We start from the raw sequence: 25353 nt of genomic DNA, 5'->3' as shown, positions 1-25353 counted from the left end.
TACAAACTTTTTTTGTTCTTTATCGCTTCCCCTTTTATATTTTTCTTCCTCACCCTTTTTCTCTATTTTTTTGTTTTCCTCTTTTCTATCTTACTCCTACTATACCTTTTTTCTCTTTTTCGTCCTTCGTTTTCCCCTTCAACTTTCCTTTTTTTGCCTATTTGTTTCTCCATTTCTTCCTCTTTCCTATTTTTTTTCTCTCTTTTTCTCTCTCTAATTTACTAGTCAGGCCCAAGTGAAAGTGCTTCTTCTAGCATGTGTCCCCCAAGCTCAAATGTGTTAGAAAGACCTTTACATAAATACGGATTGTCCCGGGAGGGATTCCATGCATGAATCAGCAACGTTTTATGACGTGTAAAACCCTTTGTACTTAAACAAGAAAACCTAAATCAGTTGCAAGACCGGTTGGTTACGCTAAATTACAACACTTCAGTCAAAATTGCTGTGATCCATTGCTGCAGGGTAATACTGAAACAGATTACGTTCCAGGGAGGATCCTCAAAAAACACTTTTATTAGCATATTGCAGTCCGACCAACATTTTTTTACACCCATTGTGGATAAATATATTTCATGCAGTTATCAATGTTCTCACATAGGTCATGGTATGAATGCTTCTGAAAATCAAGGTCCAGGAGGTTGAATAGAAAAGTGTTTTGGAGGAGTACTGCACTGACAAAAACGTGTATTGCACAAGTATCGCATTGACACAATAATTGGGCGGTTTTAACACTCATGTGCATTGCAGTGCTCCTGCCACATAAATTCCATTTATTCCGCATGAAGTGCTTTAAAGGGACAGTGTGTATTATTTAGCACCCCATAGCAGTAGAACTCTTATTAAAAAAACAATATCGATTTAAATAATAAGCAAAAATTCATGAAGTGCATTTTAGATACTCTGAGGCAGTGTCAGGACTAACACTTTACTGTACATGGAAACGCAATTACTCAATACAGCGTCGTTGAAAAGATTCAGTTCCTTAACACTCGTTGCTACATGGAGTGTTAATCATCAAATACAGATAGTGAATGCGACATTCTCCAACTGCCGAAGAATTCTGCATAAGTTGCTTTGCCATACAACCATCGATCGGCCGGCAACATCCTCTGAAGGGTGGGTACGTTTATCTTTACCTACTAAGTAAAACTGATACGTTTTGCTAGAACCATCTCAAGAAGTGGACGGAAACGCTGAAGTTTCACTAAAGTAGATATTCTCCCTACTGTATATTCTCGCATTAAAGCCATATTTACACCTATAAAACAAAATACTCAAATATGGGGGTCAGCTTATAAGCACCTATTTGGTATTGTCACCAGTAGCAAATGGCAGGCAACGCGTGGAAAAAAAGGGCGTCTCTTTAAAAGGAACAACAAACCAACTTAATCGATGCGGCATACGTAAGCCCAGCTTTTATTTATGTATTTATTTTTAAAGGGTACTGAATTTAGATTTTGCAATACACCATGCATGGAGAAAAGTAGAAAAAAATGGAGATCTTAGAATGGTTTAAAGTCCAGAGGCAAAATGGATATGGAACGTCTCAGCTAAGTTCATGATTGCACAAACCAAGAAATATGAAGGCTTCATTGCATCCACAGAGAGGTGTGTGTATGTTTTTTTCTCCATCTTTTATCATGTGGCTTTTTTGACAGCAGTTTTAGAAGGCATCTTGCTGCTACAAGTACCCAAAATAGGCAGGGGGGGAGAAATAATTGTGCTTTTTGGTCACTTTGAGTCTCCGTGGTTTGTATTCTTCCCTGTGCTTGTAGCACTCGTTTTGGTTGTACTACGCAATACAGAGGCATGTAGTAATCAAATATTACACAGTGTCCCTTTACTTTAAAATGCTCCATGAAAAGAAAAACACCCAAATTGGCCACAAATTTGAAAGTTCTCTTAATAACCCGAAGCAAATGATATAATGCAGAATATAGTGGATACGATTGTATATACATACAGTACATTTATGTGTGCATTATACATAATGTTTTATGAAAGCATAATATACTATTTGAGCAGTGATTGTAAAATTAAAAATCATTGCTAAGCCAAATCGGAATATATGTATGCAACGGGATTTCATCCCAGATCCTGACATTGCCTCTTTACCACTAGACCGCGAATGGTAGTCAAAGAAGCAAAAAGGTGTTAGAGCTCATCTGATTATCACGCTATTGTTATGGTGCCAGAAACACTGATTTGCATAGTGAGTTCTGATGGGCTAAACTGTCTCTTCACTTCTTCACCCGTGCGTCAAATAACATCACTAAAAGACAGAAATAGAAAAAGTATCTTGAAAAAAATACTATACAAACTCTTTTACGTATGTATCCAAATTAAACTGCAACGCCATTGACGCACAGGTGAAGAAAGTAGATAGACGGTTTAATCTATTAGAATACATTATGCAAACCACTGTTGCGATAGTGAGATAAGCTCTAATAGCCTTTTGTACGTAATAATGGTTTAGTGCAGAAGTGAGTGCAGCGAGAAAAAAAGTCTGGCCCCAACCCGAACGTTATGATTGATATTTTAGGCCCAACCTCGACCCGAATTTTAGGTCGGGCATGATCTTACCTCTACCGAATACACAGTCTCAATATATTGCTCCTTATATTCTGGAGCGTCTTTTGTATAACAAAATATATGACAATATTTTTGGGGCGTGCGCCGTATAGTGCAAGAAATATGGTAGTTTCTTCAGTGAGAAAAAATGACTTTAATCACTGTTTGACATGAAGTTGCACAAACTTCCTGCCCACGATACCCGATAAAAAATATGGAAAAGAGATTTAAAGGTTGATGGGGAGTGTTGGTGATCCCAAGCCGTCCTCCAGCCACAGCACGGAGGAAGGCGAGCGGCGCTGCGTAGCCCGCCGATGAATTCGGCGAAGTCTCAGCATGTAGAGGATGATTGACAGGAGGACGATGAAAAAACAAACGAGGAATAAATAGTGGTTGTTGACGAAGGAGAAACTGTGCCGCCAGTTGGAGTGCACTCCTTTCAGACTTTCTTGTTGGATGTCCCTGAAACCACACAAAAAAATAAAGCTTGTGACTTCATCGAGCTTAATTCTCAGCACAAAAAGATGACTCAAGGCTTCAATGTTTGAAGGATAACATTTAAAATACAGTAATCCCTCGGTTATTGCAGTAGATGGGGAGCAGAAGCCCCTGTGAATTGTGAAAATCCGCTTAGTAGCGAAGCCCCGTCATAGAAGCCCCCAAGGGTCGAACTTAGGTAGAGATGACGTGCTTACAGACTGAGAGTAAACGACTTACAAAATAAATTATAGAGCTTGTATTGCAGTTGAAAGAATGGTCCTCGAATTGAGCCCGGTTTCCCTGATGTTTAAAATACAACTGTCATCCGTTTCATCTGTAATGGATTTGGCTTTGGTGAGATAAAGGCTTGGCAGGGGTAGCTTGTTAGAGTTGTTACGTAGCCTACCCACAGTAGGCCAAACTGTAGACGCCGCTATTGCCTTCTCTCCCTCAGTCTTTTGTCAGACCCGATAACAATCCACGAGCACCCCTGGTGATCAACATTTCTTTCCGCTCATCTGACTTTCCTCAGAGTCCGACTAAGTTGACTAATTTATTTCCAATGTAACGCAATTTGTTTTGGGTGGACCCATTGACTTTTGCACCCGCCCTGCTTTTTGACTGACAGCATTCACTAGCCTATCACTGTTGCACACACGCCACGCAGCACTTTTGACAAAAGTGCACTTTGCTGTTTGCAGAAAAATACAATCTGAGATAATGGCTTTTAGACGCACAAGTGTTTCAAAAGTGTGCACTTCCTGTCCAAGCTCACAGGAATTTGCAATTGGGGGCAATGGAATGCAGCTGAACAAGTGCAGTTCATTTTACAATGGACAGAATAGAGCCGCTAGGCCCAAAAAAATGCGCTATGCCGGTCTACAGGGATAATTGATTGCAGCTGCTAGTGAATAGTTCACTTTTTGGTGCACATAATGTCAGAAAAGAGCCACCAGACTACAGTGGTCCAGCAATACGTGATTGAGAATAATGGATAGGGGCAGCACAGGTGCAGTTTACTTTTTGGTTTACAGAACTGCAAAAAAGAGCCACCAGGCTCAACAAAAGTGCGCTCTACCAGTCCGTGCTTGCTCCAATATGCAATCACGGATAACGGATCACGACTGCACAAGTGCAGTTCATCTTTTTGTGCACAGAAGGGAAAAAAACCTGCCAGGCTTGACTAAAATCCGCCCGACACCCTCAACTCGCGGCAATATGTGATCAGGGATACTGGATTGCGGAATATTTTTTAAGCCACCTTGCACAGTGGCTGCGATCTCGAAGTGACGAAGTAGCGCCGGATTACAGTATGACATTTCTATGATTTAAATCCAATGTTGAAGGAAAATATCACGTTAGGATTTAAAGATTTATTTTTTTAATATAGATAGATAGATAGATAGACACTTTATTCATCCCCGCAGGGAAATTCACAAATATTAGTTTGTCAGAGGGAGGGAAATTTAATATAACAGTGAAATATATAATGCACCAATCTAGTGGCATTTGCTTAAAATGTACATTAAAAGACAGTTCAAGAAATGCAAAGGAAATATTATCATCAATTATTTTAGTCAATCTCAAGATATGATGAGGCATTTTACATTTTTGAACCACTGAATGTTTACAGCAATAAATCATCTTAAGCATAAAGGACAATCCGGGAGCAGGAGCTTGTCAATATAAAAACAAGAACTACTGAAGAGCTGAATATAAATGTCTAAAAATTGTGGTAGGTATCATTCCTGATATGTAAATATGTAGAAATCATAAAAATAAATCTCTTGTGAATGTTTAACGCATGAGCCTCACAGCTGGTCCAAAGGTCCTTTTGTAGAGTTTAAATCCAACTCCCTCTTCTCAAGGATTTAAACTGAACTTTAACCAAACAAAAAAATGATCTTACCTCAAAGGTAGAAAACGTGTTCGAAAGAGAATAGCACCAAGAGTCCACTGGACTTCTTTATCATAGACCATGAACACGGTTTCCAAGTTCTTATAGTCAGTCGGAAAGGAGAAGCCTGAGTGCAACACTTCGTACATCCATGCTGATTTAAAGCACTGATACCTGAGGGGAAAAAACAATGAAAATAATCATTCATACATTTAATATCACCTGTATTGTAATGTGTTTAGCTGTGCGTCAAAACTGGGATTAAGATTTTTGCTCAAGCTCATTTTGTGTTGCGATAATAATGAAGAAGTGAACATTTCAGCGGAAAGAAAAACAAAGTAGTCTTAGGTCTACTGTAATCACTCGCTACTTAGCTCTTCATACGTGGTTGTGATCCATTATTCCCAGTCAATTGTTGCTTGTAACAGGGGCCGGAAGACCACATTTTAGGCCCGCTTAAAATTAAAGGCAATGTTTTGGCAATAATACATTACCTCCACATGACCATTGCCAAGAGCAGATGCAGAGACAGCAAATTTGGGTCATGCAGGCACTTGTATCAATTATTTTTCACTTAGCATGAACAAACAATGTCCAACCAAAATCCATTATACCCAGTCGACTATTTCTGTTAGCCAGGGCCGAGAGAGCAAACTTGTGTCATATGTGGCCTCTGCCCCCCCCTCTTTTTGCATAAAATTAAAGGAACCCATGTGCCATGATCCATTATCCTCAGTCCATTATAGCTGCTAGCAGGAGCCGGCAGACCAGCTTTTCAGCCAGCTTAAAATGAACTGCAATGATTTGGCTTCGATCCATTATCACCAGTCGACTACTGCTGAGACCGTAGATCAAGAGAACAAGTTTATCTCATGTGTGGTGGCATTTTTAGCCATTTGTTTTGCCTAAAATCAATAAAACCTGTGCAGCCACTATCCATTATCCCCATTCGACTATTGCTGCCAGCAGGAACCAGTTGACCACATTTTGAGCCCGCATAACATGAACTGCAACATTTTGGTCGTGATACATTATCTCTAGTCGAATTCTGCTGAAAGCAGAAGCCAGGAGAGCAAATTTCCGTCATGTATGGTGGCACTTTTATCGATTGCTCAGAGTACAGGTTGTCTGGGTTTAGGGATAGTAGGGCAACTTTTAATGCTATTGAAAGGACTGGCATTTTTGAAAATTACCTTTTTTCGCAAAGTTCTTTTCTCTCTTTCCCAACTTAAAGAATAGACAAATTCAAATCATGCAATCTCAAATGATTTAGAACAGGCATGTCAAACTCTGTTTGTCTTTGGGGCCATATCCAGAGTTTACGTTCTCAGGTGGGGCAGATCAGTAAAAAATGTCAATGCAAAATATTCAGCCTTGTTCTTAGTAGTTTGCTTTATCATTCAGCCAACATTTTAAGCCACTGAACTAATCATATTCATGAATGATGAGGGATATTTTTAAGCACAACACATTTATTCACAATTAAAAAAATTAGGTTCATGTTTGGCATCGGATGTGTTAACAAATTGTTTAGTTTAACAGTTGAGTGAACGCACCTTCACATCTGAACCAACTCACCACAAACATCATGAACTCGAGTGGGAGCTATGAATAAAAATATGCTTGGGTCAACTGTCATACGGTTTAAAAAAAAACGAAAGAAATACATAATACGAGTTTTAGCAGTGAACGGTCACTAACATTAGCTCAAACTACAAGTCTGGGAAGCTAAAGCACAATATTGTCTTTAACATAAAACCAGACTGGACATCAATTATTTTACACCTTTACTACCATCCAGGGGCAGGAAGGAGCATTTGTATTGTATTTATGAAAAGAAACAAAACATAACTTTTGATCGAAATGAACTCGAGACTTGCTTGATTTGCCATACTCAAAAATTCGCGGCGGGCCAGATTAAATCACCCAACAGGCCGGATCTGGCCTGCAGGCCCAATGTTTTACACCCGCCTTTATGCAAAATGCATTTTCTTTTTCAAATTTCTGGCTCTGGTGAGAACCTTACTGGAGTCTGTGGAGATCAGCGTGGGAGGCGTACAAGCCGGAGTCAAAGCGTTCCCTCAGGATCTTCCACTGAGTGGCACAGTAACTCTAAAAATAAGAAATTACATGATCAGAGAGTCATCTCTAGAAAGTTATCGTCCTAAAACGTGAGCACGATCAGCTTTGAGCATAAAGCTATGTTCATGGTAAAGATTTATGGGCACTTTATGTAATCATTAGCTTCACTTGAGTAGCGGATTAATAAGTGGTCTGCAAAAAATAAATTTTGTTTCACAGGGACATCGTTTTTGTTTGTGTTTTTTTTACTACAGTACCATACTTTAAAAAACATTTTTCTTGTTAAATTAGAAGATGATCGTGGCAATTTTGTAATAAAGGAAAAAAACAATAAATACATTTTAAAAAAACAGTTACGATATGATTTTTCTTCTCAAATGAGGCTATTTGTAGGTCTTTAATAACAATTTAATAATTGTACTTTTCTCAGATTAAGTAGTTAATGGACATATTTAATAGTATAATTTAACTCATCATATCAGAGTTTTTTGTATTAATGCAAGTACTGTTTTTCCCATATACTACCCCTATTTTTTTTTATCTTAGCTTGCTTCTCTAATCAAAAAATAATTTAGATATTAGAAAATTGTGCCAATTAGGTATAAAAAAGGGAAACAAAGCTGAATTTATTTTTTTAATTTAATTAAATAAATACAATACGCTGAAGATATTTCCCTACGTTTCAGTATTTAATGTAAATGTTTAATAGCATGTATTCTTTAATATTTCAAAGATACTTTTACCTAATGCGAGTGTTTGTTTCCAATTGACATTTAAGCTTGCTTTTTTTAAAAATAAGAATTTAGGTAAGAAAATTGTGCCAATTCTGTAATACAAACAGGTTCTGATATGGCAGGTGAAAGGATTTTTTTCAAGTATTTATTTGTCCCTCTCATTTTCTTTATTTCTTTATCTCCTTTTCTTGGATTCTTTTTTTTCTCTCACACAGTCTCTTTTAATCTCATTCTTGTGTGTGTGAATGGGTAAGTGTGAAGCACATTGTAAAGCTCTTTGGGAAGTCTTCAGTTACTTATAAAAGTGCTATATTATTGCAGACAACTAACCATTTATTTTTGTCTCCATTATCTCTCTTTTTTTTCTAATCTTAATAGTCCAGCCCCGGGGAGAGTGGTTTTGCTACCATGTTGCCCCTGGTTTAACCCATTCTTATTCCTGTCATTCATTATTGAGTCTTGAAAGAAATTTACCTTGGCAGCTCGGGCATATTTGGAAGCGTTATAGTCTCCGCCAATGCGAAGCACGTCTTCCATACAGTAATAGAATTCGGAAAAGCCATAAAACTGGCTGTTGTTGAAGTCGATGGCCGGTTGAAAGATGCCGTTCAGAGAAGTTTGCGCCTCGTTGGTGTGATTCAGGAAAGGAAGAAGCTTGTGTCGGCACTGGTCAAAGTCCCCCGTGCCTCGAACGTGCAGCTTTTGTACAGAGTTCCCGATCTGGTCTTGCAAGTCTGTGGGTAGGCAAGGATCCAGAAGGGGGGACTCTGCCGTCTGGCCCACACCCTGACCTAACAGCCTGAGGGAATCGGAAATAAATGATTATTGTAAAATCCAGACTACAAGCCGCATTTTTTTCAAACGCGGTCTCGCTACTTTGCTGATTTTTGCTTTCCTATTGGATAAACAGAAAAAGATGCTTTCTATCACCAACAAAGTTGGACCTCTTCACCCACGAAACTTGCTCTGAAGCCAAATGTGGGTCTTTGGCGCTCCCTAGTGGCCCTCTGGCACCGTTTCAAAAAGTATCATGAAAAATGACAGAGCAGGAAGGCAAATGCCGTTTTTCATAACATCCACATGATGGCAGCAAAGTGACATGAGAAGTGGATCGGGTCCTTAAATCTCAAACAGTAGTGCAATGAAACAGCAAGATTATCTTTAAAATTACAATTTGACAGCACAGATGTTATTTGAAAAATAAAGAATAAAGTACATTACTTTTAATTTGTCAAACAAATACTTATTTTTTGAGCACTTATTATTTGTTTGGGTTGCTGAAGCGTGCCATTGTTGCCTCCTAAAATGAACAGCACAGTTTTGGCCGCGATCCATCACACCCAGTCGACTATTGGTCGGAGCGGAGGCTGAAAGAGCAAATTTGTGTCATGCATGGAGGCCCATTTATTTGGTTCTTTCAACCTAAAACAAACAGCACCCATGCAGCCAGAATCCATTACTATCTACTACTAACTAACTATATCTACTACTGCTGAGGGCAAGGGCCAGAGCGCGGTTTTTTTTGGTTCGGGAAGCGTGCAGTTGTGGCCTTCATAAACTAAACTGCACTGTTTTGGTTGCTATCTATCTTTCCCAGCCAACTATTGCTGAGAGCAGGGGCAGAGAAAGTAAATTTGTGTACTGTGTGATTTCCTTTTTCTGGTCATTCTGCCGAGAATGAACAGCACCAATAACTCCACCATCCATTAACCCCTGTCAACTATTGCATCGAGCATCTGTTAAAAATGCGAGTGGAGGGGGTTACTTTGCAGATTTTCGCATATGATGAGGGTTTCTGCTCCCCATCGACTGTGATAAAAAAAGGATTAAAGAATATGTAGGGAACATGAAACTGGTTCAAGAGGGAAGTCATAAAACTTAGATATTGGAAGCCGGGACAATCCATTTTCTATCATATGAAACAAGCTTATTTAACTTTGTTTACTCTACAACCTTAAAAAGCTTGTGAAAAAAAATATAATAATTTACGAAGCAGGGTAAATGGCAGGAGTACCTATGACTCACTTTGGTAGCCAAATGCCTCGTAATCTAATTACTCAGATGCATGAACGTACTAAAGAAAAGGCGTCATATGGCTGATGGTTGTCAGCGCCACTCACTTATTTCGGGTGGTGGTGTTTTCCACGAGGCTCTCCTCGTATCTTTGGCGCGCTGCGTTGGCTCCAAAACCGAGGAAAGTTGACACGTACACTCGGTACACGTGATCCGTCTGATGGCCGTCGCATCCGAGATTAAACTCTGCCAGTAAATTCTTGGCCACTTCCTCCTGTAGGACATATAAAGACTATTAAATTAGATCATAGGGTGGTTATCTTTTTTAGCAGCACATAAAATATTGCAATCGTCACATGCCATTTCATTAGCATCACTACAGTCCAATCCAATTAGAATTGAAACAAAACCTGCAAGAAAATTAGAAATGTTCACTAGACCCCCGGGATACAGCGTCCCAGCCTTGCAATGGTTTTACTTCAGATGGGTTTTGAACTCCCTCTTTACAACTTTTTCCACACTATACAACATCAACAATAAATTATTTCACGTGTCCAAAAAAATAATTCAAACTTAGCGGTGTTACGTCTCAAGATGCCTGTCGCTATTGGTTAACATTTTATAAAATGCTGGTGTGCTGTTGGTTTGGATCAGGAAAATTATTATGCTATTGGCTGAACTACATCCCACAATGCCTCGCACGGGCAAGAGGATTTCTTTTTCCGGGGGGGCATGACAGAAAATAATTGAGAAGTACTGTCATAACCAGTGGACACTTGGGACTGTTATTAAAAAGTAAGGGAAATCTAGGGAATAACAATCCTCACAAAGGGAAGGTTTAGACATAATATTGCGTAAATATTAGCTCGATTTAAATGTTCACATTTAATAATCTTTCAGACATGTTACAACAAAAATAATTGTGAATCCGCCGTTTCTGGCTCCTCCCTCTCTTAATCCACACATTCCTCTCCTTGACCAGCTTCAAGTCAAATCACATCAAAGGTAAATAAACTTTTTTTCACATGTTCATTTATATTTAATTTTATTGAACCGAAAGTACCGTATTTTCCGCACTATAAGGCGCACATGAAATGAAACACATAAAATCTGATTTTTTTTTAAAAAGCTGACTATACGCCTTATAATCCGGTGCGCCTTATATATGGATCAATATTAAATTGCAAGGTCTCGCAACTAAGAGAAGCAGCCACCGACTCCATTTTTCGCGTAGAAGAAGAAGTGCGCTGTGCATACTGGGAAACATTAAACAACGATTCTCTTTTATTTGTGCGTTTGTATAAAGACCCTGAAATGGCTCCTATTAAGAGACATGCTTACAACGCAGAGTTTAAACTCAAGGCGATAAGTCACGCAGTAGAACACGGAAATAGAGCAGCAGCGAGATAGTTCAACATTAATGGTGCGGAAGTGGAGGAAGCATGAGGATAAGCTGCGCCAACTAAGGAAGACTAAACAAAGTTTCCGTGGCAATAAAGCGAGATGGCCACAGTTAGACGACACACTTGAACAGTGGGTTGTTGAACAAAGAGCAGCAAGTAGAAGTGTCAGTAGAATAACTATTCAAATGAAGGCAACAGCGCTGGCACGGGAACTTAACATTAAAGAATTCAGAGGTGGTCCTACTTGGTGTGTGTTTACGTTTTACATTTTACAGTTATTATGTTATTGCTTTATTGTTATCGTTTTGCACTTGTTGTTTGTGCACATTACGAGTGTCACTATATTGCGATTGCACTAACGTTTAATTTACCATAACAGTATCAGACGGTTTTTGCGTGTTGACTAAATGGAGGAAAGGTAAAATGTTATGCCTTGCTGTTGATCAAAGATGTTAAAGATGTGTCACGAAAATACTTTACCTCAGAGAAAATAATAAAACAGCTGTTTATTCATTTTGGGAGTGAATGGAGTTGTGGAAAGCTTGTTTGTTATCTATTAATAAAGTTTGACTGGCCTATCTGACTGTTTTGTTGACATTCCTTTTAGCGCGGCACCAAGTCAAGTCCCATTTATTTATATAGCCCTTAATCACAAAAATGTCTCGAAGGACTGCACAGGATTACAATTACAAAATTGCACAATTACCTGATCTTAAACCAGCATGCACTTATAGCGCCTTATAATGCGGTGCGCCTCATGTATGGAAAAAGTTTTAAAATATATCATTCATTGAAGGTGCGCCTTGTAACACGGTGCGCCTTATAGTGCAGAAAATACGGTACATATATTACAGTAGTTCTGACCATGTACCATTTGGTTATTTTAATGTTGTTTTTTTTCGCGATACAGAGGGTTTGTAATGTATTAGCTAATTAAAATAGGTTTCGATCCCATATTTCACCTTGCGAACCCAACTTCAGAAGGAATTCAAGCCACATCTTGGGGGCCTGTTGTTCCATTTCCAGGCAATTTGCTTGACTGAGTTCATAGCAAGCAAAAACATTTTAGAACCATCTGCACTTAAGGACAATTGAAACAATAATGCATATAGGGATGCATGATTAATCCAAGTAACTGATGTAATGCATTAAATTCTATCTAGGGGGCCTTTAATTGTGCCTCCATGCCTTCACAACATACATCAGCATTCATACCTGTACACCTTTTCATGGCCAAATTCAAGTACTTTTTAAGGACTTTAAAAGCCAATTTTTGTATTTCTCCAGTAGCATTAAAAGAAGAAATCCGATGTGTATTGTGTATTAAGCAGATCCACAAATATAGCTGTGATTTACAAATGTGATTTTTTAGTGTAAAATTTCAGTAATATGCATCTTATATTTGCAGTTGCAGGAGGTTTTTCCCATTTGAATTTACCACTGGGAAAAAATACCTTGATTTTTTAGCATGGCCCATAATAAATGTCCATAATTGATAACTAATCCTCCATAGTGCCCTATTTGGGTGTAGCATCCACCTCTCCTATAGGTGGCAATGACGCTTAATATGGCAATGCCATACAAACGAATACCAGTTGCAATTAATCATGAGGGAAGAAACACAATGGCAAAGCTAAGCCACCAGGGAGCAGTGTCTGTGTCATTGTTGTGAAACATGGCAACAATTTTAAGCATTTTTAAGCACTTAACAAAAAATTCAAGCACTTCTCAATCCTGGAAAACACAACATTAAAATTCGAGCATTTTCAAGTTTTCAAGCAACACTACAGACCCTGATACATTTCCTAAAAATCTTGCTTGTGATGAATGCAAGACTGTTATGATTACAAAAACGCATCAGCAGTAAATGTTTTCCACTGGAGAAATTCAAAATTATGCAGAAAAATGAATGACATAACCAACGTGCAGAATAAAACGTATTCGGACGAAGATAATAACCTGTTGTGGAGAGGTAAAGCTTACAGTTTTGGGCACTTCAAAGGCAATCTGGGTGGAAACGCCGCCCATGTCCAAAACACCGGCAGTCCTTTTTCTCACCAGCGCCTCCTGCTGGTCACTGCCCGGCACATTGACTTCCACAACCGCGTCGTCCCCCTCTTGAAAAGAAAAAAGGACATGAGACAAAAATCCCAATGTTTCCCATACCATATAAAGTCTTTGGCGTGCTGATAGGGCCTAATCGGTCATGAAATGAAATGATCTGCATTTCAAGTCTAGACTTCCCAAAGCGCTTTACAGTATGCTTCACATATCCCAATAGCGGCCGTGCAGCCATGTAAGGCGCTAACCTGCTTATTGGGGGTATTAGGGGTTCAGTGTCTTACCCAAGGACACTTCCACATGTAACATGGAGGACCCGGGATTCGAACTGCGATCTCAAGACGAGCGCTCTACCTCGTGAGCCACTGCCGCCATGTTCTCATTAACTTGTATTACTAAATATTACAATATTTTTTTTATATTTTATATAAATAAATATTAGTATTTTTTAAAATAATGCTAAGATATCTAATTACATACAAAATAGACATTATTGGTCAATTTGTCGTTGGTAAATAAGTGTTTTCTCTGTGTCGCCGCGCTTATTTGTTATGCAGAGTGAGAGGGGCGTGGTGTGGGAGCAGCCTATTGAGGACAGGAACCAGTTGAGAGGAAAAATTAAATCTAATCAGGAAAATAATCTGTCATTGGTTAAAAGTTGGATTGTAGCGAAAAGTTAATGTGTTAAATAGTATTTTCATAGCACTGAAGAGTTCAAATCTTTATTTTGTCATGTAGTGTCATAAGAGACGGCTCAGCTAAAAAGTCTCTGTAGTGCGAAGTGGAAGGAGAAGAGGACGACGAGGTGAGCGGAGAAGATGAGGTAAAATTTTGGACTATTTGATAAAGTTTCAGGAGCGAGCAGAGAGAGTGGGAAAGGTGAGATGGCACAACATTCATTTGGACAGGTAACTTAAAATTAGTTTTACCTGGTTATATCAGTATCAGAAATTATTTTCCCCCCATTTTATTAACACTCCACTTATTGAAACATAAATATTTTGTTTTTTTGTTGTACATGATTCAATTGTTTGTTTGTTTGTACATGATTCAGATTGAATCGTTTCTTGTACATGATTCAATTGTTTGTTTGTTTGTACATGATTCAAATTGAATCGTTTCTCCGGCGCCGTCACGAATGGCAGCCACTCCAGCAGCTCCCGTGTTATTTTCGATTGTTCTCAGTTATTTTCGATTGTTCTCAGCTTAGGGATGCTGCTGGAAAAGTGAATTTCCCTTCGGGGATGAATAAAGTATCTATCTATCTATCTATCTATCTAGTTTGTTTTTCAGGGATTCTGTGTTCTTTGACTTTGTATCAAAACGTTTATATCATATATAGTTAAACGCTCACTGTGGAGTGAGTCTAATATAATTGTATAATCCATTTTTATTCATTCATTTAATGCACATTGTTACGTTATTATTGGTAATCTATCAGTTAAATAAAAAAAATGTCTGTAGTGATCCTAGCTAAAAAGAGCCATCACTAATAGGTTGCACATTACAATACCATACCAGTTACTTAGACAATTTCCCATTTATCATAGATCTAACCTCTTGATTTTCCTCTACGGATGCACCAAATCGATGCATTTGAATATAAAATGTACAAATTGTCTTTCGGGGGGGTTGTTAATGCACAGGGCACCCCTAGAGTGTCTACCCACCAGGGTCCCACAAAATTCTACAGGAAACACTGCTATACAGTAATAGATTGCTGCATTCTGGTTTCACTACTTCGCCAGTTTTTAATTATTCATTGTGTTCTGCATTCTGATTGGCTAAACAGTTGCCACGCCCCTTTTCTGCTCGGTGTCCCACGTGTCAATGTTTCAGTGGGCACTATCTACACCAAAAGGCACCAAAAATGAATGAAAAATTAATAAAACACTTGTTCGTACCATTTTGCGCATGATTAAATTTTCCAAGAACAAAGTTGATTCCGATCCAGGCATAGACCCCTGAAATCAAAGACGACAACAAACAATTATTGCAATACCGTGTATCAAACCAAAATAACACATTGAGGCAACTTGAAACATTATCATGCAGGATAATATTCAATTCCAGTAAAAGAAAAACTGACGTACTAGAATCATACAACTAAATTTCACAGTTAAGTTGTAATTACTAGAGGACGTTGAATAATGTAGGTATAAAATTATACTAAAATCTTTCTCATACTACACAGTCATATACATAAAAAACAGAACAAAAAGTACAGGTAGTCTATGAATATATTACCTTCCTGTTTTCCAGAAATTACTTCGACATGCGAGTCCGAGAACAGGAAGTTAAAGTGCACTGGGATGTCTGTTCGCAAATCTTCCAGAATAGCCTCCTGTTGACTGAAAAGAAAGCAAAACCACCCCCTGAACAACTGTAAGCTCTAAAGTAGGACCTGAACTTACAATAGAGTTGGCTTGTGAGGTTTTTAAGAAAAGTGAAGTTGAAGTGACAGTGTGTAAGAATTCCCCACTAGAGGTCATTATAGCTTGGAACAGAGCTAGACTGTGATCATTAGAAGAAGACAAAGCATCCCACCAATATTAGTTCCCATACTTTCATGCTAGCAAGGATGGATTTCAGCTAGCAACAGGACAACAATTATTTCCCGCTCGGAACAACAAAAGACAAAGTGAGCTGGATAGAGACAGAGCAGCTGAAAAGAGCGAATAGCTGGAGTTGATCAGAGCTGGTGTCAGCGGATAACTAACTATTGGGGGAGAAGCTACTAAAGGGATCAAAAGGTAAAAGTTGCAAGAGCAAAACAGGACAATGAACAAGCTTTATTTACACGGGGCGGCTAACAAGTCACAGTCTGCATCGAAGTGGCTAACATGAATGGCTAGAAAACAAAACGGTGGAAAAAAAAACATTGAGGATGCCTGAATAACAGAACTGGGCAACCATCACATTCAGAGATCAGCTGTGGAAGGTAAATGGCTGTTAAGTGCCCTAAAGGACCTTAGAGACAAGCTACCTTTGCAAAATGGTAATTTGGGCTATAGTAGAAATAGTACGTCACCAAAGCACATCAGCTTCTTCATAAGGTGTCTCAAATTGTCAAATATAGTGCATTTGTTTTTTTCTTATTACAGTATATGAATTGACAGCGATTTGTTTAAATGACAATAATAGGGGTCGCAATATAATACGAATACAAGGTAGCACTTCATTTCTTGACTTCAAAATACACCATAAAATGGATGTAAATAGTGCAGACAGTATACCTCTCAGGCAGAATTCTCATTCCAGCTGTGCAGAGGATGTAAAGCGGTGTTTCTTTATGCTTGTTTTGGGGAATGTGTTTTGCTGCAAAGCTCAGCAGAGGGTAGATGTAATCACTGGCTTTCTCTGGTGTGTGAGCCATTTTAGAAATCCCTAAAGAAAGAAAAAAACAGGGTGAAACGCTTGATCCCTTAATCATTGCCCTTGAAAATCAGAGGTACAATTACCAAAATATCAAGATTTAAGACCCTCACAATGTGTTAAGAATGTGGGTGTTATTTTTTTTTCACTGAGCTGAGTTTTGTTCCACATATTAAAAATACTGTATACCCTTGCAACTTCATGCCCTCAGCGCATTGCAGGTTGGAAAATATTACATATAAATGAGAAAAACATGAAACGAAAAGGTAATCCTTGCTGCTGCCTGGGAACTTGATACACAATCCAGAGCACTTTTTTTTCTATTTAAGCTGCTTCAGCGTGCCATTGTGGCTCTTTAAAAGGAAATTCACCAGATGGCCTTGATCCAATATCCCCAAGTGACTATTACTGAGAGCAGGGGCAGAGAGAGAAAATTGTTGTTGTATGGTTCTGCTCTTTTATCCCGTTCTTTTTGCCTAAAATAAACTGCACTCAAACAGCCACGATCCGTTATCCTCGGCCGCCAGTTGGACTTAGCAGAGGCCGACAGAGTGCATCTTCGTTAGGACTGACAGCTCCTTTTTTACAATTATTTTCGACAAATATGGACTGCACACATGCGGCCGTGATTCATTATCCCTGGTCCCATATTGCTGCGGCCAGGGAATGCAGGGGAAGGCACTTTCGTTGGGATGCATGTAGTTCTGGCCCGCTTAATACGAAATGGATGGCCCTTATCTCCAATTGCTGCGATCAAGAGCCAGCAAAGTGTTTTTATTTTCGGTTCGGGCCGCTGAAGCATGGCTTTTTTCTCTCGGTTCAGGCCATTGAAGCGTGCCTAGAATGAAATGCATGGGATTGGCCACAATCCAATATCCCCTGTCGACTATTGCTGAGAGCAGGGTCCAGTAGAGTTTGTTTTTTATCTTTCAGTTTGAGCCATAGTCTACTTTGAGGATTTTTGTATATCCCAGTGGATCTTGTCCCCATTAACCATGATAAACAAAGGGTTACAGTACATCTAAAATTGTTTTATATAATTTGAAGAATTTAGCCAGAGTGCACTCATTTACTGTTTCTCTCAGACAAACACAGAGTTGCTGAGTTTTTATTTTATGACCTCTCATTTAAATTATTGCAATTCCTTGCACCCCGAACGACAAAAAAAAATCATTAGATGCCATGATACATAGTTCCTACAGACCATGTAACCCCTCCGTGGTGGACATCTTTGATGGCAAAAGAGCTATGTTTACACTACTTTACCAGCGAATTCCATCCAGTGTCCAACACTTTTAAAGCCATCATGAAAAGACAAGGTGACCCATATCATAAAGATACTCTCACAAAAAAAGGCAAGAGACAGATATGAAGAAAATTTCTATTATTAATGCGGTGGACCTATATGAATTAAGGAAAGAAACAGTCAGCAGAGATAATGCAGATTTGCCTCAGATACAGTACTATACCGTGCACCATTATTTCGTACTGGCCAGATGTTTTTACACAGGATCCAAGGGGCTTTAGGTTGTTTTGTTGTGCTTATTTGGTGAGCTGATACAGAAAACAATAACAAGTAATAAGTTCAAACACTAATTTTGTAAAGTCATTGGGATAATTATTTGTATAAGACTTCATTGTAGCTTAATTTATAACTTGTAATGGCGCGCTAAAATCTTGATGCCTTCTTGTGGTGTCATATTAATGGTTTATTGACGAGTTTTTATGCCTTTTGGGTTGCCCAATTTGCCTTTTAGGTCTTTCAGGTTACGTAACTTCATGTAGTACTTTACATTGTTATTTGAGTACAGACGTGATTATGTTTAAGAAAGACGGGCATAAACGGTTTTATTGACAGCTGTACAGCATCTGTACGGATTCTTTTTGTGTGCTTTTACTTGTTTAGCTAATGCTGCTACTACAGTGTCAAGAGAGCACAAAAGCATTTGTAACTTCCACTTGGCCACTGGAAAGCACCTTATTTACCACCACACATGACGGCAGATCCATTACACGCAAGACGAAATATATGACGTATGTCATCATTCTTGACACAAAGTGCTCTGAACAGTTCCTTGCGTATTTTGAAGGAGCTTCTTTCCTGTTTATCCTTGCTAGCCATAACTTCCTCCATTGTTCGGACAAAAGCCATGTCTTCTTACACTCGCAGAGTTTTATGACTGGTATTTGGTAAAATCCGAACTTGACTGAACCTCCAGTGTGATCCGAACAACCATTGATCTAACAAAAGAAGACTGTTTCTACTTATAATCACGGGTTGGCAGCACAGCAGCTGAGTGCTTAGCACGACTGTTCTGAGGTCATGTGATCAGACCTTCCAGTGAGGAGTTTTCATGTTCACCCCGTGCTTGGGTGGGTTTACTCCGGGCACTTGGGTTTCCTCCCACATTCCAAAAACATGCATTTCAAGATAATTGGCCGGTTCAAATTGTCCTTAGGTGTGAATGAGCGAGCTGAGTTGTCTGTCACTGTGTGCCCTGCGACTGGCTGGCGACCAGTTCAGGGTGTCGTTCGCCCACTGTTCAAAGATAGCTGGGATAGGCTCCAGCACCCCCCGCAACCTTACAGAGGATAAGCGGTGCAGCTAATGGATGGAATCTCTGGTTGACTTTTCGCCACTACACAGTGCCACTTATATGCCATCAGTAAAGGCGCCGGGTTTGAAAATACCCCGGATGTTGTGACGTCATCAGGGAACAATGTAAAGTGTAGTGCAACCGTAATTGAATGCTTAAAGCCATAAGAAGAAGAAAGACTCAAAGTGACCAAAAGCAACATTTTTTTCTCATTTTTTGACCAGCATTTCACTAAGAAAAAAAGGGGGGAAAGCAATGGAAAGTCAGAAAAGACACAAGAAAATAAAGAAAAAGACAAGCAAGAAAGAAAAAGGACAAAGAAAATATGAAAAAAAAGAAAAACAATCCAAAAAAGACAAATAATAAAAAAATAAAGAACAAAAAAAGGAAAGAAGGAAATAATAAAAAGGAAAACATGAAAAGAAATAAAAAAGCGAATGATAGTGCAAGGAAAAAAGAAAAAAAAAGCAGGAATAGGGAAAACATTAAAGAAAGAGAATTATAAAAAAGGAAAAGGAAAAATGAGAATAGAAAAAAAGCCATAAACAACAGGAAAAAAAGGAGAAAAAGACAAGGTAGGGTTGGTTTGGGGAGTACCTGTAGCAGAACGATGGCTGACAACGATATTAACCCCCCCAGGTAAGCCTCATCTTGGGTCAAATAAATACAAAATACTGGACCTATAAGTATTTAAAAAATGAATGTTTGTACTACAGTTCATGTATTTGTACTTATTACAAAAAACAATATGGAATTAAATAGTTAATACTTTTTTGAACCACTAGGAGGAGATACATGTTACACACTGTACCTTTAACGCTATTTAGCTACTTTTAAATGTCTTGTGCCGTCTCACCTGTCCTACTTGCTCTCATTATATCAAGCCCTGAGGTTCCTCGGGCAGCGATTTATTAATCGTTCACAGAATGAAGACCAAAACATATGTTGAGGCAGCATTAAACCACTTATGAAACAGTTTTCTTGAGTTGCGTTTCGTTGTCTGAAATGTACAATGCAAAGAAATTTTCGTTCATATTTGATCTCGACCGAGTAACACAAACAACCCTACTCATTTATTTTGAATGCATTCAGTTACCTGGCTTGATCTTCATGACCACCGACTTCCGATTCTGATCCTTCATTTGCCGGATGTCCAGTAGCTCACGGGGATTGCCGTTGTGACCGGGCCAGCAGTACACGTAAAGCCTTGAGCCACTGCTGCCGCAATCCACCACCAGACCATAGTTGAGGTCTGGATTGGTCGCGTCCGTGGCATCCAGGTCTGTCACCCGAGCCAAATGCCTGTAAATAGCAGAATAAAACTGCCATTTCTTATTTACATTATTGCAAATGAAGGCTTCAGAAAGATTAGATTAACCTGTGCAAGTTGTTTTTCTGTATGATCCAGCGAGTGGGCAATTTTCCAGTGACCAGAAGTAGATAAAGACCTCCTAGGACAAAAAGAAGCAGACCCACCAAGAGCAACTGCCTGGATGAGGGTAGCAAGAGCCGAGGAAGACCCTGGGATAGCAGACTGTAATGCCAGGAAGCAGGAAAAAAGCAGGAGAAGTTGATCCTAGGAAAGCAAAATCAATACATCTGTGATTAGTAAAATCTAATTCAAAAGATATACGCCCCGAAATCGAATGACAATTGTCTTTATTGCCATTGATAACATAAGATTAGACTTTGCAATCCAAGACCCAAGACTTAAAGATAAAAAAGATATAAAAAAGAAGGCCAAGTAGATAGGCAAACATATTTACAAGGTAGATCTTGGAAATCCAAACTACAAGTGAACCACTGTGTAACATGTTTCCAAATGCAATATTCAAGAGCTCCTATTCAGTCTACAATTTACGTTTCCCTCCAGCAACACACCATAAGCAAATAGCCAGTTTACCTGCAGGGATTGAATGTTTGATTTTGAAAACTGGAGCAAAATCTAATCTTGAATCCGAACAGTTGAGTTTCACATATAGAACTAAGAGATTTAATTGTAGGTGTTAAGCTTTTTTGTGTTACATGCCTACCATTTTTATGCGAAAGTATTATTTGAAACTCTAATTAATGGATCTTATTTTAAGACTTTTCCAATAACAAGCAAAATGGCCCGGCGATCGCGGGCTTGGCGTTGCCGGGCATTCTACCTAGGCAAGTTGTCGGGGCTGTGGTTTGTTGAAAGAGCGCCAAGGAGCAACTAGGGTGTGCCAAAGAGCTGCGTGGCCGTATAGAGCTCCGGAGCCTCTTGTACACAAAAGCAAATGTGTATCGATATTGTTGGTATTTATTGGTGGATTTTACTCCAAACTTAGCCAAGAACACTCCTAGAGGCCTAAAGTACAACTGTGTACATTTTCATCAAAATATGTTCAACCGTTTCGGAGCCTATAAGCCACATACAAAAAACACACACAAGCAAATCAGCATTATTACATACATTTAGATTGAGATAGAAGTTTAGATCGATTAGATTTCTATTAAATAGATTAGAATTAGAAATACCTAAGACAAAAAAATAGAGTATTCATCGTAAATATTTCGGTTTGACTTTCGAATCCTACTTGCTGCGTGGATTTTTTCAAATGAAGTTGTTTACCACATTTTTGTGTACATGGCATGTCACTTAAAAAGGGCAAGAACACTCAAACCAATCAGAGAGATGCTTCTATTTCCAGGGCGCTGATTGGAGCAATTGAAGTCAACTGTTAACATAAACTTGTTTCAAACAAAAAAAAAAGACCTTTGCTGTGTCCCTTTTGTTTATAAGTTGTGCTTTAGGTGCAAAAGTTAACAGATTCCCTGTGTTATGCTATCATATTTATTATGTGGTTCCTACTTTGTGGATTTTCACTTAATATAGGTGGTTATTGAATGGATTAACCACTGCAATTAATGGAACACTGAAATGTGATTTTGTATGCATTAAAATAATTCAAATTTCAAACTTGGTAATATTTTATAGCGATATTAAGTACAAGTTTTTATATCTGTAGGAGGGGGGTGCTGCATTAGCAAAAAATGAACTGTACTGTGTATATATTACTGCTATGTCTTGGTTATTTTTAAATATAAACCCAAAAGATATCAATCAATCACCTTCAGGGCTTTTTAAATAAGTTTGAAAAGGTAGCGACATTATTTATTCAAATATATTTATGTATCGTTTTCCAGATGACAATTTCAAAAGTGGAGTTAGTGCCGCCTTATTCAGATTGCTTGCTGCTTTTATATTTGCTTCGTTATTGATTTTACCTTAGGGTTTGTGTGGAGTGTTTGCGTGGGTTGCATTGAAGTGAAAGCATTCACGGCCGTTGCTCATATATTTTTTTCATTTTTCTTGTGCTCCTCCATGTGACCAAGGAGCGCCAATCGTCATTTGTTATTCATTTAAAGTTCCACTTTTACGTTAGTTCAATTTGGAATCGAAGCATAAGCAAGTGTCATTGGAGGTGGGATAGCTCCAAGCCATTGGATACGTTTACATGCAGGCAATAATCTGATTATTAACAGACTATTGTCATCATTCCTGTTATGTTAAGCGATGTAAACATTCACAGAAATCCAAATTATGTTTTAGTTTGACGGGCAGGACTCCGATTACAATTGTTGAGTCATTCATTTTCTTATTAATTATACATTTTTTGTTTGCGTAAAAACCGGCCTGGAACACATTTTAGCTACTCAGAGTTGACGAGTAAAAACATTGAAAACAAAGAAACAAACCTTCCCATGGTGAAGACAGTCTTCAGTGTTTCTGTCTGGTTTGTTCGGGCCACCTCCACTTAATTTTGTTTTCTTCAAGCTGTTCCATTACCTTAGATTAAAATGACAAACGTCAAATTGTTACTATTCTATGTCATGTGGATTCTTTTGGAGAAAAATGTCTCTATAATGATTTGAAATAGTTAACGCTTTGTCAGCAACATTGAATTCGACATTCGAATCAAGACCGACTTAAAGAAGGCCTGCCATTCGATATTCCATATTGATAACATTTAAATGTCTCTGACTTGTGCATCATGATCAAAATCATAGCTGTAGATACAAGTAGCTTATGCATTTTGACTGATACAGCAATCAGAACGAGAACAAATGTTTTGGTTGGTTTCTGGTAAACATTTTTGTCAAAATGAGTCAGTTATGGGGCAAAAACCTCCACAAATTCACAAAAATATGTACCAAAAATAAAAAAAATGTAATTTGCTGATTCTGATCTCTGTGGTACTTGCCAGGTGTTTAGACACTTGCTTGTATTTTTGACTACTATGGAAATAAAAAACCATAAAAACATGTTTTTGTTGATTCTTGATTAATATTTTTACAAGAGTCACATAAGGGGCGAAAAAGAGCACAATTCGACAAAAACACTCCCAGCCAAAAAAAAAAAGGAATTTTCTATTTCTGACGGCTGTAGTAACTTCCAATTGCAGACCACTTACTACTACAGCTGGAACGTTTATTATATATATGTCATTCCTCACAGGTCCAAAGCAATAAAGGTAAAAAAAGTATCATATATTTACAAAAATAGTCACCTGAAATAAAACTTAAAAATCTAATTATCTATTTCCGATTGCTGTAGTAACTGCAAATAGCAGACTGCTAACCACTAGAGGTCCAATATTTGTTGTATGTTTATTCTGCAGAATGTCAAAGAACTTAAGGGAAAAACCAATCACCATAATTTGACAAAAATAATCCCCAAAATACACAAAATTTCATGTTCTAGTTTATGATTGCTGTAATAACTGCCATTTTGTAGGTAGATTCTTATAAATAGACATCAGAACGTGAAAATGTTTTTTTTTTGTTTATTTTTTTATGACTACTGAGTCAACATGAGACCTTAAAGGACAGAAAACACCATAAATTGAAAAAAAAATATTCAGCAAAAATCAACAAAATGTTTATTTTCTGTTTCTGACAGCTGGCACACGTGATAACTACTAGAGACCAAAAGTTGTATTATATCCCCCATCCTGCACAAGTTTAAAACAATAAAGGGTAAAAAAAAAAAGTACCTTTAACAAAAATATCTACCAATATTCAATGAATGCAAAGTATTTCTTTCTGGGTGCTGTTGCAGTTTATAACGGCAGAGCAGCGGCCACTGCAGCTTAAATATTGAATATAGTTGTAATCTGACACTGGTTAAATATATTTAACAGGAATCTCGAACATTAAATATCTGATAGACTTTATCTGATGCATTCAAGATGATAGAATACAATACTGTATACGACCCGAGGCGGTGTACGAATAAACTGTTATTTTCTTAGCGTTTGCGTAATTTCTGTGAATTGTAGATACTTTTAAATGTCACGTTTATCTAAAAAGTAAGAGTTTTAAATGTAAAAACTTCTTATACTTACGTCTAAAATGATCTCGTCCTTCGGGTATGTGTACGATCGCCACGGTCGACGTGACAGCTAGCCGGCTAAAGTGAAGGAGGAGGAACCACTGGCGTGTCGCCTAGGGATGACGTAACGCTGCATTTGGGGAAAGTCGTACACTAACGAGAAATTATTGTACAGAACAAACAACCGATTCGAAAGAAATGTTATGATTAACACAGTAAGACTGAAAATAGATACATAACATGAAGTAAATTGCTTCAAGAATTATTTTGTGATTATGTTATGCTTTACATTGTGTTTAACAAACTTTCACTTTCATTGAAAGCAGCATAGGATTTGTTTTGATTTCCGGATTGTCGTAACGCGAACAATTTAGACAGGCACATCCTGTACCAAATTCTGCAATTGGAAACATAAATATGTTAATTTTGAACTTTATTATTATTATTAACATCATCGTGTAAGATGTATGTTGAAAATCAGCACAAAAAATAGAATCTTTATAATAATAACTGTTTTCAACTTTCGGGGCACATAACCATATTCAATCACTTTTTAAGCACTTTCAAAGTAAATTTCCTCAGTACTATGAAAAGAAAAAAAGATCCGGTGAGAATCATGTCTTGTAGAGCCGCAAATGTTCCTCTGATTTATGTATGCAAATTTTAATCTTGAGTTTGCATTTATCGAGAGATGATTTTTAGATCTTGAATAAATCATGAAATTATTTGTCTTTAAGACAACTATCTTCCCATATAGGCGCTGGGTAAAATTGATATG

At 38.1% G+C, this 25353-nt stretch overlaps 1 protein-coding gene across 2 annotated transcripts; it reads right to left on the bottom strand.

Moving 5' to 3' along the window:
• Window positions 1–1722: 1722 nt before the first annotated feature.
• entpd4 (ectonucleoside triphosphate diphosphohydrolase 4) lies at window positions 1723–24722 on the bottom strand. 2 transcript variants are annotated; one of them, XM_088336433.1, is made up of 13 exons: window positions 24589–24722; window positions 22940–23030; window positions 20592–20789; window positions 20310–20515; window positions 16478–16628; window positions 15489–15592; window positions 15146–15205; window positions 13140–13297; window positions 9885–10051; window positions 8239–8563; window positions 6975–7060; window positions 4961–5122; window positions 1723–3033 (listed from the first exon to the last, which is right to left on the bottom strand). In XM_088336433.1, exons 2-13 carry the CDS (start codon window positions 22945–22947, stop codon window positions 2799–2801), a joined length of 1860 nt encoding a protein of 619 aa, XP_088192559.1. In that variant the 5' UTR covers window positions 22948–23030; window positions 24589–24722; the 3' UTR covers window positions 1723–2798. The 2 variants fall into 2 exon arrangements, with proteins under 2 accessions (XP_088192559.1, XP_088192560.1); XM_088336434.1 differs by having other exon boundaries at window positions 13164–13297.
• Window positions 24723–25353: the final 631 nt, after the last annotated feature.

This window comes from Urocampus carinirostris, chromosome 5, assembly GCF_059441175.1.
Source record: "Urocampus carinirostris isolate Australia breed hairy pipefish chromosome 5, RoL_Ucar_1.0, whole genome shotgun sequence".
Taxonomy (NCBI): Eukaryota; Metazoa; Chordata; class Actinopteri; order Syngnathiformes; family Syngnathidae; genus Urocampus; species Urocampus carinirostris.
The sequence above is the reverse complement of the archived record's forward strand: the minus strand, read 5'-3'. Positions and strand labels throughout refer to the sequence as shown.

Excerpts from the sequence above, each read along its gene's own strand:
- entpd4 (XM_088336433.1), bottom strand. Across the intron at positions 8,564-9,884 it reads AACACCACCACCCGAAATAA|GCTGTTAGGTCAGGGTGTGG; the intron begins GTGAGTGGCGCT and ends CGATTCCCTCAG. Across the intron at positions 3,034-4,960 it reads ACACGTTTTCTACCTTTGAG|GGACATCCAACAAGAAAGTC; the intron begins GTAAGATCATTT and ends GTGTGGTTTCAG.